The 18,109-nt window shown below is 36.4% G+C and overlaps 1 protein-coding gene across 2 annotated transcripts; it reads left to right on the top strand.

Moving 5' to 3' along the window:
• The first annotated feature begins 904 nt into the window (after nucleotides 1–904).
• Nucleotides 905–15,232, top strand: LOC134668904 (tubulin polymerization-promoting protein homolog). 2 transcript variants are annotated; one of them, XM_063526403.1, is made up of 4 exons: nucleotides 905–1,003; nucleotides 10,351–10,487; nucleotides 11,015–11,296; nucleotides 13,803–15,232. In XM_063526403.1, exons 2-4 carry the CDS (start codon nucleotides 10,356–10,358, stop codon nucleotides 13,992–13,994), a joined length of 606 nt encoding a protein of 201 aa, XP_063382473.1. In that variant the 5' UTR covers nucleotides 905–1,003; nucleotides 10,351–10,355; the 3' UTR covers nucleotides 13,995–15,232. The 2 variants fall into 2 exon arrangements, with proteins under 2 accessions (XP_063382473.1, XP_063382474.1); XM_063526404.1 differs by having other exon boundaries at nucleotides 907–1,003; nucleotides 10,355–10,487.
• Nucleotides 15,233–18,109: the final 2,877 nt, after the last annotated feature.

Below are 18,109 nucleotides of genomic sequence, written 5' to 3'. Positions count from 1 at the left end.
TTTCCTATGACACGCTGTTTTAATTTTCCACAAAAGAGACCCGTAGCTCTAAGTACCTATAGCTATGTTGTTTAAAATCATACCTTATAATGTTTTTTAAAATACTAGGCACTAATAGAAAGTTGTATCAAAATAGGTTAGATACTTTCAGAGATCTACGTAGGTATCGTATACCTAATGTTTGTATGTATTGAGATTCAAAGTAGGTACCTACCATCTATTTCAGAAACTTATCATTGTGTAGTGTTGTAGGCATAACCTTCACATTACCGAGCAATTAAGCAAGGCGTGTAATTGATCGTCCCAGGTGAATATTACTGTCATAATTAATAAGTACGTGTTTGACAAGAGACTATTAAATTAGGGCACTTGTCACGCACTAGGGAGTGTGAGGTTCTATAAGTCTATAGGATATATATGGACTGATGTTCATCTCGTACCCGTAAATGGCTTCAGTAGGACCAGTATATAATTTGTCTCCAGCCCGTTAGCAACTCTACGCAAACGGATATCCTTCTATAATGGTTCGCTTACGACTAACTATGAACGAAGGGGACAACAGCCCTGGGATACGGAACAAATATATAACATGTACCCTCGTCGAACTCTTTCAAAGAACATCGTACGTGTGTATAGACTCTATATGTGCTTATGACTTTCTTTTCCTGGACGTATGTCGAGGGCGCATGCGCGAATCTCGCCGCGCCCATCTCCCGCGCGCTTGTCAACAATGCCCGACTCTTGTTGGGAAGCGTAGTCGAACGTTCGTCTCTTGATATCCAGTATATAAATGACCTGGAGATCCGTAGTCCATACGTTATCGGAGATTAAACTTATACTGGTTTATAGGTTGCTAGCTTGCGCGCGGAGTACGATACAAACAACAGGGCAGCTCTAGCTTTGGTTCAGTATCAGTGCAGCCGCGGAAGACGCCGCGCCGTCCCTTCCCGCTACGCACGGTCTATGTGATCTCATTTCCTATCTCATATCCAGACATATTTATGTGAGTCTATTTATATTGATGTATTTATTGTGTGCGTGCATGTTTTATGATCCGAGGTATTTTAAGAGGGCGCATCCTAGCCGTTACTATTGAATTTTCGGGAATAAGATCGCGGTATGATTATGGTTCCCCTATATTTAATTATTTTTAATGAAAATTGAAATATAATTATTAGAGGGGGTGTAGGATTATCTGGATATTTTATATTATTCAAACGTATTCATAATATGTTATCTACTAGGAAGAGCACTTATCCCTTCTTCATAATAAAAGGGTAACAAAAACAAAGGAGGCGCTAGGGGTTGTAAAATGCTCGGTGAGGGCACAACTATACAAAACGTTGTGTTAATTTTATAGCTAAACTATCTGAGTTTGTTTTAGACTTTATAAGTATTTTGTGAGAATTCTTCGCAAATATGTAATTATTACCGGAAGGCTGTTTGTTTTTCAGCCAGCAATAGCTACTAAGCGAGCGTGGTCTTCAGAATAATCTAAGAGTCAAGCTCTAACGCGCTTATTAGCTACACAGTAGTTCGAACGTAAACTTTATAAAGACAATAAAATCCAACTTGAGCAAAGATGCTCTTTCATATGTAGGTAAAAAAATGTTCCAATCAATGTAGCGCTGCGTGGCATTGTTTTCGATGTATTTTCAATTTTCCTCGCGATAAATCGTTATCATTATCAAGGTTACGAAATCATCATTAATCTTGCAATTTATTGATAAGTGTAACGGTAGAGTACACTGTCACGGTAGGTGCACTTCGGATAACATAACACTTTGTCAACTAAATTTATGTGCGCATCTTTACTGATAGGTACCCGCTTTATTTACCTACAATAAATACAGGATGTTTGGTACATCGTTTGCCAAATTAAAACGGCAGATAGGTTGAGTCATTTGCTATCTACTCATGCATAGAAAAAAAATGGCATCTTTTTTTTACTACTGCGCAACTAAAAATTTGAAATTTACGAAAAACTGGCATAGAGCTGAAAAAATAAAAAATTGCGCAAAATTAAAAAATTCTAGGCCTGGGAGATAGCAAATGACTCAACCTATCTGCCGTTTCAATTTGGGAAACGATGTACCAAACACCCTGTATATTATCCATCTGTAATGTACCTACGTATATAAACTACGACTACGGATACAACAGCTAATGAGTTTATGCTAACTACTAGCTGCCACTTACGTTCTTAATTAGAGTTGTGACTTTTGTTATAAAATAGTTTTTGTTCTACTTGTGAAGGTATATCTACAAATCAGAATAGAAAACTTTGTTTGGGTTTCTACAAATGGACATATAAGTTCCATATTTATCTAAAAATTCGTAAAAAAAACTTGCACATCGATAATTACCTGTTTTGAACAGACTTTCGGTACAAAAAAATAAGTAGGTGCCTACGTACCGTAAAATACTAAAACATTGCCCTTTCAACATAACTTTGCCCACCGCGTCACAGTTCAGTACAAGAGAAGAGAGAAAGTAGTTACATATACACTCTCTGAAGAAAAATACCTAGTTTTTCCAGTTTTGTCAGAAAACCTTGAAAATCCGCGCTCGTAGCATCAGTTCCCCAGACGATGCCATGATGTCATTCCGTATGTGTTTACGATTCAATAGGTACTCGTAAAGTGCACACAGTTCACCTTTTAAAACCAATTTCACCTCTGCAACTCTACAAACGAGCACAATTTGTTGCTAGATAACACTTATCGCAGTGTTTTGTTTCAGTTGTCTTTTGATTTAATAGTGTGATTTCTATTAATACTCACAAGTCTCACTACCATTTCAGAATTGCCTTATTTGTATCTATACTGCATAAATATCTCGCTGTTTAAGATTAAAGCCGTAGACACCTAATTGTAACCTTGAATGTAGCAGTCACTAGGTACTAGAGTTATTTGGGGCCCTCGCTACGCTTAAGGTTCACCACCACTTCTCTCTTCTGTTATGGTATTCTTGAGCTCAAAATTACCATTTATACGGGGAAAACAAAGTTCTCTTTTGTTTCACAAATACTTACCGTTAACTATTTAGGTATTTGTCGACGTCGATAAAATTCGAGTCAAAATACTCTCTATTTATTTCGGCAAGGTAGAACTATATTGTTGTGAAGGTATTGTTTTTATTTCTGACGTACAGTCACGTCTGAAAATAACGAAACACTAGGTACCATTAATTTATGGGCAACAAAGTCGTGTGTACATATTTTTGGCACTATGTCCGTATCGATATCTTCAGACATGACTGTACATGCCTGGAAAATAGAACTATTACACGTGACCACGAACATCGTCAATACCTCGTAGGTACCTACGTCGGAAAAAATGTAAATTAATACATTTATATGTATGTACTAACACAATCCACCATTTAAATAATTGGGTTGTAAAAGGTGCTTAATTAGTTAAATACTTACTGGGTGCCTAGCCAAGATGCCAATCGTTCGCGCCGTAGCGAGCGATACGGTCATCTCTCTATCACTCTTCCATAAGTGCGACAGAGACATTCGGCTGCATTCTGAAAATGAATTAGATCTCTACTAGACCTCAACAAGTTACGATATGGATAATTCAAAGATATTTGTAAGATAGATAGGTATGTCAAATTTGACGTTTCCGCGATTCTGGAGGTCCTCTTGAACGATTTCGACAAGTTATGACTTAGATATCCAAGTCACATCTAGTCGATATCTAATGTAAATCTAGTTGATCTCTATATCGTATCTAGATCTTGTTATTATCTCGTTTCCCGAATACGCGTAATTGGCGTTTCGTTCGATTCGCGTAAATGATTGGCATCTTGACTAGACACTCTGATGTTTTAGTTTCAATTAACGGCAAATGACCACAAATTACGCAATTTAAGTAGCTCCGTTCAAATGCCTACCAAATACCTTCACATCGCATTTGGATTTTCAATTGGTCGGATTATCTTCTAGTTTATACGCAGAGAAAGTACGGTAGAGCATTAAAGCCGTAAAGCTATCCATAATCTCCGATATAGAAACTTGCAAGGCCGTTTACATTCTGTCTGCTTTTTCGCACGATATTTTCACTTTCCAGATTTCCCTCCATTTGTAGCGGTAAAGTGCGCTAACCAGATAGTATGTATTAGCTACATTTTAGTGAAAACATTTATAAAACATTCTCGGTATACAGGTTCCGCTTATCGGAAACGTGGTTACTTTCGATAAAACAGCATTGACTTATATACATATTATTACTTGTGGAAATATTGAAGTTTATGCACCTCAATCGGCATGTAGAGTCGAGATTAGCTTTAGGAACTATGTTTTTTAGGTAGGTAAAGTCAGCCAAGAAAGCGGTCTACCACTTTTCGACTCTATCATCTGATTGATAGAGTCGAAAAGTGGTTGACCACTTTCCTGGCTGTCCGTACTATGCCTGGAAAAGGGTTAACTCACACAATTAAATTTTCCTCGGCAGTTTTCCGTTGTGCGACAGTAATTAACGTATAGGTTATAGTTTATTTTTTCGTTTTGTAGAGTTGACTGTTGCATTAAAGGTAACTGACTTTTAGATCTTCACCTGTATGTGCCTCTACCTCAACTTATTTAATAACTACCTATGTATAGGTATTGAGTCTTAGCATCACATAATATGTCGTTGTGTTTCTCATTAGGCTTAGCATACAAAATAATTGAATTTGCAATGCTACTCACGTTGAAGGTTACTATTAGGTGTGCCTACTCTTGTCCGTAGTGTTTTGTAAGAATATACAGTGTTGTAATTCAATTAATTCATTTAATTATAAGTAAATAGGTAGGTAAAGTTTTTCAATAAGTATAGGTACATATTTTTATGTGGGCTTGGCATGGTTAAAAATAGCGATAAAATCTTCCTGTAGCAATTGACCGATATATTACCTAACCAGTTGAATTAAACATTCTATTAAGTACTTACTTTTTATTGAGTTTGAAATTACGTCGATTCTCACTCGTGACTTAGTAGAGTTTTTTCCTGTATTCTACCAATTATTTACTTTTTGTTTAGGTACCTACAAATTTGTCGGCTTAATACATTTATCCTTGTACACAAAATAAACAACGAGTTATGTTTTTAACCTTGAATGGCTTGTGTGATAATGATAAGTGACACGTCAGTCATGAGTATATTTTGCTTGTTGATTAGAAAATATCGATTGCAGTTGTAGATGTATTAAAGAAAGCCGAAAGGGGCTATTTTGGCACCCTTGGCTGTCCCTTCGCGGGCCTTGTTTCGGCATCATGACTCACGGTCGGAAAATAGCGTATCATAATGGGGTGACGTCAGACCTGTCGAGTGGGTCACGCATGGAATAAGTATAATTATATCATGAAACAAAATAGATACTAACGTTTGTTAGGAGTAGGTATCCAGAATCGAGTATTGACTAAGTATACTTAGGGGAAATTCTATTTGTGATTTTTCTATACCTAACATTTTTTATGCCCATAATAATTACTCAGTGCAGTTAAGACATACCTATAGCACTAATTAAAGCGGTGTATCTAACCATAGTTAATTTTGAATATATAATAATAGAAAAAAAGTAATCAAATAGGAAAAAAACACTTATTTAAATATTTATCGATTGCTATTTTAGTTTAAAAGAGACATGCAGCCATAGTTGATTTCGACTTTTATTTACTGTTGGCTAATTGAGCTAATTCTTATGTCCTTACATTATAAGTACCTACATGCATCATTCTTAGACTACGCCATGTGAGTTTGGAGCATAAATCAACGACAACCTCAATACTTAATGTCATGCACTGTATTTCAATGATCGCAGTTGCAGTGTTTACGGAGGCTCTGCAATTAATAATTCGTCGGGCACGTGGGAACGAGCGCGGCACATCTAACTATTCTCTATACGTTTTGTACTCGTATTCAAACTGTTAGCTCGTCTCTAGTATAATCAGACTCTACTATTCGTAACTAACTCGTGTAGTTTGAGATCGCATTATTCTGGTACGGATGAGGCGATATGCTCGGCGGACGGTGGTTTACAGCCCTAGCGCGACCCGCCCGAGTGCGATGGCCGGAATTGCATAAATATGGGCCAAGCAGAAGTAGGTCGGAGAAGGTGCCACTAATCAACCATCGTCACGCAAACTAAGACGTACTTGCAACATTTAAGTAAATATATGGCACGAGCGTGCCTAGTCCTTAAGAGCCCCTATTGAACACAGACAGGACTGCTTAAAAACCCCATTAGTTTATTCACATGCTTGACCTTCCATCGACTTAGAATAGAGTACGCATTGCGACATTTCTTTGAAAACTTTTTAACAAAGAAATTTATAAACGTATGAAACCTTGGCGGTGCAATAAATAGCCTTCGCATTTTTAACAAAACAAAAATTTTGCGCTGTCTATTCAATAAGCTTGCTTACATAAACGACTTGTGTAGCTATTGAAATGGAAAAGGAAATTTCAAATAGCCGCCCAATTTGTGCATCGCCCACGTCCCACGTCAAGTATGTTTTAACAAAACTTTAATAAAAACGCGCCCAACTCGGATAAGTCTCGTATTTTAAGGCTGATTAGGAAGTAAGTAGTACTTTAGCAGAGATTTGTTATCAGTGCGCTAAGTAGAGCACATAAACACTCCTGAACCAAGATGGTAATAAGTATAAACTACATGATGACTCATATTGTAGGTACCTATTTGCTCTGTTGAGTGAAGTCCTCACAATATGAACAAACACTGCCAAGCATAGGTATTGATGCACACTGGTATAGCAAGTACCCAGCAAACATTTTAAGTATTTTTTCCTAGGCTCGAAGAAGATTTTTCCAATTTAAGTGAAAATGACGTCCTAAGTCACCAATTATTTTACGTATTGTACACTTTTACTTCCAAGTCAAAATATAGGGATAATAAAACGTAAATTTCACTTCATAAATACACCATGAAGTCAGGGACTTAGGGGTTGAAAATAAGGCAAAATATTAGGTAAAATTAACCTTAAACCCTGACCAATAGGTCAAATCTACTAATAAGGTATTTTAGGTGTATTTGCGACGTAATTATTACTTATACGGGGACTATGAAGTCACGGACTTAATGGTTGAAATTAAGTCCTATTACTAGGTAAAATTAACTTCGTACCCTGACCAATAGGTCAAATATACTAATAAGGCCTTTTAGGTGTATATGCGACGTAATTATTTCTTATACGGAGACCATGAAGTCAGGGACTTTATGGTTGAAAATCTGTCGAAATATTAGGTAATATTAACTTCGAACCCTGACCAATAGGTCAAATGTACTAATAAGGCATTTTAGGTGTATATGCGACGTAATTATTTCTTATACGGGGACCATGAAGTCAGGGACTTAATGGTTGAAAATAAGTCGAAATATTAGGTAAAATTAACTGCAAAGTCTGACCAATAGGTCAAATGTACTAATAAGACATTTTAGGTGTATTTTCGACGTAATTATTTCTTATACGGAGACCTTTAGGTCGTCGATTTTATGTCGATTTAGCTACTAATTTTAGGTAAATGTTACTTAAAATAGATACCAAATTGCGACCATATAGTTAAAATCACTTGTAAAGTACTATCAATACCATAAGGTTGTGCCGCCATTTTCTTTCATTATAACGAGATGCTAAATATGAAATTGCATAACTTAAGTTGTTATATCTTGAATGGTGCCATCGCACGGTACTTCATTGTGCTAATATTCAAAATAAAACAATATTTTTGATCAAGTCAATACACTCACACACACAAATATTCAATTACAACACTCAATTACAAGCAAATATATGCATTTTGATTTTATAAAATGTTGAAAACTTAAATATTTCAAAAGCCCATCGATAGTTTTGTATGTAAACCTAACATACTGCACGAAAAAATTTTCTGTGCACTAGATTTCATCGTTCTTCATCAGCGTAATCGGCCTAAATTATTTTACATGACTTAGTGGCCGCCATTATCATTGCACAACTTAAAGTTGTTTTCTTGTTAGACATTTTGTTTCTGAGTGAAAAGAATATATAAGCGTAAAATGTTTGTGTCTCTTTTTCTCTTCATCGCGTCTCATCTAAATATTGCCTCGCAGAGTAATTATATGGATAAAAATATGTCGCCATCACGTCTAAAGGTGGTAAAGAATACCAAATTAGTACATTTTCACTACGCGGCACGTCGTGGCGACGTCGAATCCACATCGGAAACATGACCTAGTGTTGACCTAATGGTTGTAATCACTAATTTACCGTCAATAAATACGTCGCCGGCACGTGCGTTTTTTCCCCATTTATGTCGCCGGCACGTGCCCACGACGTCGATTCGACGTGCCTCATTTTGGTCTCCTAAATTGTGCGACCTAAAATAGGTGGCTTTTTCGGAATATCGACCAAAAATGTTTGCTGGGTAGGATATATAATGTAGGTATGTATACAGGGACCACGCTACCTTGATCTCTAAGGTCAGATCATTTAGTCTAGATTTTATAAGTATTAATGGGTAGGTAGAGCACCCACAGTCCTGTGGAGGTGTAATAGCATATTGTTACGGCCCCCGCGCGCTTGTCGAGTCAATTTTAAATTTCATGTTTATTTTGCATGAGCAGATTTCAGTTTTCTTGTTTTACGAATAAAGTGCTCTTAATTATTTTAATCTTCAAAGTCTTCAAACTATTGCGTCTATGAGTTCATTCTTCAGGAGTATTTCATAACAAGTTTAATCTTTCATAGGTAGGAAGTGGGTAGTGCAGCTGAAAATTGGGTCAGCAGTCGGCATCGGCAGTCGCAATACCATTTCCGCGTGTTGCTGTTTATAAGCCCCTATACAATTCATACAACCCACTTTTATTCAGTCAGCAGCAGAAGTGTATATAGCGGAAAAAGTCTCTGAATTATCTAGCAAAGTAACGTATTTTGTCAAGACTGATCATTTTGAGCTCTACTGTAGATACGTCTGGCATAATTATACTAGCTACCTACCTAGATAACTTGTGGATTTAAATCCCTAGATTATATTAAGACCGCTCTGTACTCACACGACACCGGAAAACCATACATTTCGTTTTCAAATGCATTTAAATGTAACGTGTGACCTCCTAAAGTTTCACTATGACAAAGTTCTAAGGGTCGCGTTCTGTGCTAGCCATAATCAAGATTGTCGAAAGTTAATGTCGTTTGAGCTGCACCTTTCCGTGTATGCAAATGAATACTGTGAATTACGGGAATCTCAACTAACGTGAGCATTATCAACAACTTCGCAAAACATTTAGTTAGCAAGGTCGGTGATGTAATTGCCGGTTTTAGCGGTTCCATGTGATCCGCGACTCTCGTTCCTATTGCGAGGGGTATTAGATAAAAGCAAAACGGTTCGCATTTGGTTATTACGGATGACATCACTCCCGACCCGCGTTTTTAATACAATATTACCTTGACGTTGGTAATGGTTGGTATGTTTTTGTAATACAATACCTACTTACATGCACTTTAAATTGGTAATTTGGTAAATATGACGCTACCTATCGTGTCTGTAACGATAACGGATAACTTATCAGTATCTTGGCACTTAATAAAAACAAAACATTAATAAACGGGGATTTTTTTTCATCGCGCAGAATCTTGAGTTTTACCCAAAAGTTTTAGAAGTTTAGAAGAGACCTATAGCTTTAGCTAAGTATTAGGTAAGGTGTAAAGTTTGAATTTGGCATTTCATATACTATTAGGTTTGAAGTTCAATTCTACTAGGCTTATATCCACTCGCTTGATATTTTAAAACCAAAGAGGATGCAATACAAATAAAGTATTGATATGTAAAGGGAACAATAGAAGGTTAATGAGAATACCCATTAGGTATATCGACTTTTAAAATTCCATTAATTGCGCATTTTTTCTTCTAGGTAATACCAACTTATACCAACGCAAACGTTTTTTATAAAGTTATCTTTTAATTGAGTGACCGACCACGTTATCTTAGTCTTACCTATGACAATTTATCGCTTGCAGCTAAAATACATATATATATTGCAACATAGAGTTGGGTCATTTCACATTTGCCCTATATCTATCGGGCCTGGTGGTCTTAGACTCTTAGTTAGTTACGTTAAGGAATAATTTATATATGTACCTACTTACTTTAATAGGCTCCTGCTGCCTAGCCAAGCTGCCAATCGTTCGCTCCAGATCCGTAGGGTTAATCCTGCTCACGTCCTGAATCACCATGTATTTCGGTACTTTAATGGTTTAACCACGGAAGAAAGAATGAGCGCGCCGCGCTCTTTAACATATCGTCATTCGACCGATCATTGTTCATTTGAAAAATTGTACTTACTTTATTTTCCAAACGTTTCCAGTCAGCATGTCAGAAGCGAAGGCTCAGGACTCCGTGGAGCAGGTGACGCAGGAGGTGAAGGCCGTCAAGCTCGAGAATGGCGCCGCGCCGGGCGCGACCAACGGAACCAAGCCTGAAGACAATGCCGTCTCGTTTAAGGTACTAACAACTTGACTTCTAACGGACCTTATAACGTTGATATAAGGTCTATGAGTGGTTAGCTGTGCCGACTATAGGACCCAGTACAATTGTCTGCGGAACAATAGGTACTTTTAGTTTTATCACAGTCAAAAGAACATTAATGTAAAGTAGTGCAAAATATGGTATCCGCAAATTCGATGGCTGAACAGATGGCGCTGCAGGGGTTATTATGCAATAACTAGGTATGTATATGTACAGTCAACTGTAAACATATGGGTGTAGCCAACTTATTCAAAAATATGTCCCATAGTTCTTAATTCCCTGTGACATTAATAACTATGGGACATACTTTTGAGACGATTTCTACACCCATATTTTTACAGTTCACTGTACCTACTTAGTTCAGTTCTCAAATGTGTAAATAGGCCTAAGCTTCTATGTATAATAAAAAAAACTAATAACTATGCAGAGATAATAGGTACCTCTTCTCTACATAAGTACGTGTCATATAAATTAAGATTAAAAATCCTCACCATTCCATGCAGGACGCCTTCAAAGCCTTCTCAAAATTCGGCGACCCGAAGTCAGACGGCAAGCACATCACGCTGTCCCAGAGCGACAAATGGATGAAACAGGCCAAAGTGATAGACGGCAAGAAGATAACCACCACAGACACGGCCATTCACTTCAAGAAGCTCAAGAGTATGAAGTTGGCTGAGGCGGACTACCTGAAGTTCCTGGATGACTTGGCGAAGAGCAAGAAGGTCGAGTTAGACGAGATTAAGAAGAAGTTGACGACGTGTGGGCAGCCAGGGTTGACTTCTCATGTAAGTTGCTTATTAATCTTCCTAACATACCTACCTAGGTTGCATATGCATAGCTATTAGATACCCTTGAAGATAAGTTATGAAATTGTTATCTGTCTCTACTATCTACCTATCTTTATTTTTAAACCATATCAAAGACCACTATTTTTAGCTTATTGTAACATAAGGTATAATCTTTACCTATAGCAAATGTTGTTAAAACAAGACAATGTATGTATGTATACTGCCCAACCACGTATAGGAGCTGTATAATTGTATATTCAGGTACAATCGACGTCAAAGTTATGTTTACATTTTGCGTCTTATTACCAAGGCATAAGGTGCAAAACTGTAAACATATATTTGACGTCGACTGTACCTACCTATGCGTGATGGGCTGTGAAGATGCCTCGTAAATACTAGTACCTAATTACTAGACTTCCTAGCTATCTATGTCCTTACTAAAATGTCAAATTGAATAAGTACCTATATAATTGTAAGCTAAATTCAACCCCTAGTCAACAAACGCTTCGTTTAGAAAATCTTGCTACTTGCATTATAATTTCGTACAGTCAGCAGCAGATATACCTGAGCGGGCAAGGTGTCCAAGAAAACATATACACTTCAATCGTCACAAAAATAAGGACATCTAAGATGTCATTTTCACGTAGGCTTTCAGTTCGTCACAAATACCTTAACTTCTGAGTTTTTCTTTAACACATACACCCTTATTTAATCACAATGACAATAACGGTTAAAAAGTCAGTGGTAACTAAGCAATCAAATTCAAGCTGCTGTCATTAATACCTACACGCACTGCCAATCACGTACGTCAGCAGCCAGGGTGCCACCAGTTGCTAAGCAGTTGTTATTTAAATGGTAACTAAGCATCAACATTTTATCTGTTTAACTTTAAAATAAATACTGTAGCACTACGAATTGACACCTCCTTTCTTAAAGAAGTATTTTATCGTTAAGTGTCAAACTTATACAATACATAAGTAGGTTCTACTAGAATGATCGGTTTTTTTATTTTAACTGTCATATGCAGCTGTTCTTCCAAACCGTTGATCATATTATATACCTATGTTAATATATTTATTTAGCCCACTTATTGTAGTAAAATATACTATACAGGGTGGCCGATTTAGATCGGCCAGTATGGGAAAATCTGATACTATACGATATACACCGATCTCTTCTTAGGAATCATGTCATCGATTTTAGTAACACGAAAAACTGCATTCATACATTAAAAAAAATGTGTACTCAGCTCGGGAATCGAACCCCGAACGTGTTGAAAAATAAAACTAAGACTATTTCTATTTAGATATCGATTGTGTAGGTCTTAAGCAATAAATGTTACTATGAAACATGATGTCTGAAATTAATAAAATGCATTGTTTTCATATCCTTTAATTTAATTTAGTTAGTTTTCGAAGAGACCAGCATTTTTAGGGTTCCGTACCCAAAGGGTAAAACGGGACCCTATTACTAAGACTCTGCTGTCCGTCCGTCTGTCCATCGACATCCGTCCGTCCGTCCGTCTGTCACCAGGCTGTATCTCAGGAACCGTGATAGCTAGACAGTTCAAATTTTCACAAATGATGTATTTCTGTTGACGCTATTATAAGTAACAAGAAATACTAAAAACAGAATAAAATAAAGATTTAAGTGGGGCTCCCATACAACAAACGTGATTTTTGATGAAACGATGAAACGTATCAAATGGCATTCCGCACAGGAGTAATCTAAGTAACGCCCACTGCGGGTTCAAACCTACAACGTCCTGATAGAAAGTCGTACATACGCTACATGTGCCATTATCTTCAAAAATTATATAAACTAATGCGAAATTAACATAAAACCAGAAGACACAAATTAATAATAGAAATGAAATCAAAAAAAAAACAAAAAGCTGTAATCTCTAGGTGCGTACGACTGAGATTTGAACCCGCGGTCTCTGCTTTGAAAAGCAAACGCCTGTTACTGAGACCACGACGTGCCTTGACAATTGGCTCTAAATTCGGCTTCAGTTAGCTTTTGCTATGTGTCATTCGTCTTGACGATTCTGTTAAAAGAAATAGTTTGCAGTAAGTTGACCGAGAGGCTCCTGTCAAATGGTTGAAGGGCAAAACGTGAGATAGATGTATGTGATGACAAGACTGTACTGCTTTCGATGATTGTCAAAACGCTTTACCTGAAATTAGCATGGCTATCTTTTATTCAATATTCGACCATACTTGTATGCTTTAAAGTCTATTTTTCCATATTGTTCAGATATATTTGACACGTTGACCGCTTAGATACCATTGGTTTTTTGACAGCTAAGGTATCAATGACTTGTTGTAAGTGTAGAAATTAATGAATAGCGACTGTTAACATATTTGTGACACGTTGAGCGCTCACAAGTAAATACTACCATGACAGTCAACAACTTTTTGACAGTTTAAACGTTTACCTCTCTTTGAGCACCTGGAGTGTATAGCGACTTCTGCTGCTGACTGTACTATCTCCCCGCTTCCAGGTCGCAAAATCCCCCTCAGCCGCAGCAACAGTGGATCGCCTGACAGACACCAGCAAATACACGGGCTCGCACAAGAACCGGTTCGACGAGACCGGCAAGGGCAAGGGCATCGCCGGCCGCAAGGATCTGGTGGACGGTTCCGGATACGTCAGTGGTTACCAGCACAAGGACTCGTATGACAAGTCGCATTAGCTTTAAACACTGGCTGCAGGGTCGTAAGTCAGATTCCACCAGAGCAGCGCCACTCTCATTAAAAAACTGAAATGTATAATTGTTGTTCTGCTTGATCCTGTAAGCAAAAATGAACATTAACTACAAATACCTAGAGTAGAAAATACTTTGCTCACCGCAGGGTTATAATAATTCGCATTCGTCTTTTTTTTCGAGAGTAGCGAGAACTTGGAAGCAGAAGAACAGTCTGTAAGGTGCCGTATGGGTTTCCTTCTATTGTTGTGATCATATCTACATAAATGAGAAAAAAATAAATGTGTGGTGGGGTGGAGAGGCCAGATCTTACACTTGGAATGATTGTCAAACCGCCCTGTTGCATTCTGGGGCTCTTCATTTCCCTGCGACTTATATCAGGCCCTGCAACTAAAATAATATTATTTAAATTTTATAAAGATTCTAACAATAATATCCCCACATAACACGTTGTACATTTCCGCTGTAAGTTTTACTATTAACGCATTCATCGATGGCGCTTTGTGTGTAGTAGACGTGTAGCGACGACATTCCTTTCAAATCTGTCTAGATTTATAAATATTTAAAAAGAATACAATTCTTAAGACACTATTTTGTATGTGAGCAGGTGTGTAATTGTTATGTTCTTAATGATTGGTTTGAATGTAACTTTTGATGTCTAGTCGTAAGTAGAGTTTAGATTCTACGTAAAAAATCATAATGTCATGGTTATAAGTTTTATCGTTTGTTTTTGTTTGTTCGAGTTATCGATATCTAATGTAGGAAAAATAGTAAAAAGGAACAGTTATTTCATACATATGTATCAAGGTATAATTTGTCTACTCATATGAAAATCATATCCAAACCCTCAATATTTATACGGGCCTAACTCAAACAACTAATCATAACAGAATTTAATGGTAGCTGTTTTTTTATACATATATTGAATGACAATCATGAGTATGTTAATGATTTTTCTACTTTTATTTTAAGTAGTTACGTTTTCATTTATTTTATTTTGTATTTTAATCTATGTCTACAAATGAAACTGGATAAAAAAAAACAAATACTGTATAACAGATAGTAAGGAAAACTAATTTTTTAGAAATATTTTTTCAATACAGATTTTACCGATTTTTCGTGTATAATTTTATCTATCTAATTCTTCAAAATATATCGAAACACAAGGTAATCAAAATGTACCTACCTACCAATAATATATTTAAATATAAATTATTTAATTTACATTCTTCGTTTTCTTCTGCGCTCCCAAGAAAAGAAAATCCCAAATGATTTACATCAATACCATTTATTTGGCTTATAATTATAACTACAAATACATGTATAGCCCTAGCCTTTTATGAAAATATTAATAATTCTAATATATTAAGTATTTTAAGTTCAGTAACCGATTTAACCGGCAACACTCCAAGAGTGTATTCTGTTTTATCACAAAAAAAATTAGACAATGGCGTGGGAACTCCGTCGCTTAGTATTTACATTGTTATTAAAAAGCGAAATTGATTTATAGTACGAGGAGAAAATACTTAATCACTTGGCTCACGTTTATACATAGAAGGAATCTAAGGAGATATACGAAATAAAATAAATATTCTTAGATAACAACTATAATCTTGAGTATTTTCCGAGTATCCCTTACAAACATTATTAACACCCAAATTTTGGACACCGAAGTAACGTAGGTACCAGTTATTAAGTATTTTAGCGCAAGCCAAATAAACTTTTGTCATTTCAAAGTCAAGTGAAATACAGGTCATCGGTAAATGTGTACCTATTTATCAATGACTCAACTGTAGGGTCTAAATTTGCCAGCAAAAAGAACTTGAATCCGGGTCAGTCGCGTCGAGAGAATTATTGAATGGCAAATCATTTACTGAACTTAATTTGTATATATGTTCCTACAAATAATATCAAAATGTTGAATACAAGCAACATATAATATTTATTTTTGTTTAAATAAATTGTACAGAATGTTAAATATTGACGTTATATCAACTAATTATTAGTCAAATTCAATAATTATAAAAACAGCTAGCCTTTCTATATTAGTACTCGTTTTTCGAGTAGGTGGTTATCAAAAAGTTATACGAATTATTACTTTACTATTCATTAGTTATTATCTGTGTTGCTATGATCTATACCTAAATAGCACAGGGAAATATGGTGTTAGAAATATTGCTCAAAGTGATTCACATATTTTTGCGCACCTGCTAACTAGTTACAGATATAAACTGCCCGATTCGAACTAAATTAACAGATCTAGAAACGATATGGATTAGATGCGTCAGTGTCAAAAGTGAAGTTTTTGTTTGAAGAAACGTCACATTTGACACTGTCATATCTAATCTATATCGTTTCTAGATCTATTAATTGACGTATCTTAAAGTTCGGGTCGGGCCTAAAACCAATATCATATCTTAGCCCATCCAACGATGAAAATTCCCCGGTACGGGCCAGAAACATACCTATTATTATCTTTATCGCATAAAAAGCTAGGAAAATCACCAAATTAATGATTAATTTGGAGATATTAGCCAGAGCATACTGCCGTTTTTAAAGTAAGTGTTGAAGAAACGACTTAAAAGGTGATCAGCTTTACTAGCAGAGGCTTTTTAACCCTTTGAATGTTACACCTATCGTCCGCGGCGCGCCATATTTAACCTTTTAGGAACGCACGAAGGTTGATATTGGTCTGTACAGTTGATAGTAGGTACCTATAGTTATTTAGCTTTTAGTTCCACCACTACGAAACCGCACAAAGCCAATAGTGGCCACCAGTCTTTATTTAAATGGCGTGTGAATCTAACTTGTCTCTCCATTAAAAACGGGCCGTGACCCTCAATACATGAACAATTTGGTAAGTATGAATACTTATTGCACACATTAAAAGCTAAAAACTATTAATCGATAACTAATTTGAGAAGCGAACTAACTTTACTTCGCACTAACTATTAGGTAAACACATTAAGCTAAGCACCGTAAAGATATGAAATATTTGTAGCAAATATTTTATTAAGCTATACCAAAGATTGATTTTACCAGATGTGTTAAGTCTAAGACGAATTCATGCTTCGAGTTTGACAGCTACTGTGCTGTACTATGATGGCGCCGTGTGCCTCCGTATAATACCTAATAAATCATTATGTGGTAAGGTTGAATTTCAAAATTTGACATTCAACAATTTTGTTACACAATAAGGACCGTGCGGCCTGAATCGGAAACATATGTGCACATGTACATTGCCAAAGCAAGTGGCTCTTGCTCATCTAGCGTTCTCGTCGGTACGTTTCCTTGTGCATTGTAAGTTCTGCCATCTTGTGGGCGGAGATGTGACTTATTTGAAATACTTGTATTTAAAATGCAAATACAAAATACCTATTTTGTATTTAAATACCTTTTGAAGAAAACTATTTTGTATTTTATTTGAAATAGTTTTGGGACCTATTTTCAAAATACAAAATACTTTATAGTAGGTAATTTAGGTAGGAGTTACAATCTCTTCTGATGTTACAATCCTGGCAACTCTCTCATTCTTTTAACATGGAACTGTCTTCATTGTCTTCAAAAACTATTTTGTATTTTGCATTTGAAATAGTATATCAAGTATTTGCATTTTGTATTTAAATACTTTTTATAAAGTATTTTTCACATTTCTGCTTGTGGGCTACATCGAATGCATAAACAACACATTTACGCCTCGTGTCAAAAATCTGACGGCGCCTATGCTGCCCCCTATAGTTCATGCACGGGGCCTATACAAATGGCGCCGTACAACGACATATATCATGCTGTCAAACTCGGAGCTACGATTTTGGCCTAACTTTACTACGTTGGTGCCATATTTAAAATATTAGGCAGCGGAGTTCTAACAAATTACTCCATTTCGCTAGTAGGTGTTGTAAGTTTCGTTAAGCTAATTAATTCATTGTATTCTGATTTTTTAATATTCTACTCGAATCTATCCGCAACATAGACAGCATAATTATACTAAGGGCCACTTGCACCATTCCACTAACCCTGGGTTAGCCGTTAAAACCTGGAGTTACCATGGTTACCAGTACAATTTGACACTGGGTTAACGATTTAACCGCTTAATCTCGGGT

The sequence above is a fragment of the Cydia fagiglandana genome, chromosome 11 (genome assembly GCF_963556715.1).
Source record: "Cydia fagiglandana chromosome 11, ilCydFagi1.1, whole genome shotgun sequence".
Lineage (NCBI taxonomy): Eukaryota > Metazoa > Arthropoda > Insecta > Lepidoptera > Tortricidae > Cydia > Cydia fagiglandana.
This window is presented reverse-complemented; position numbering and strand designations above follow the sequence as displayed.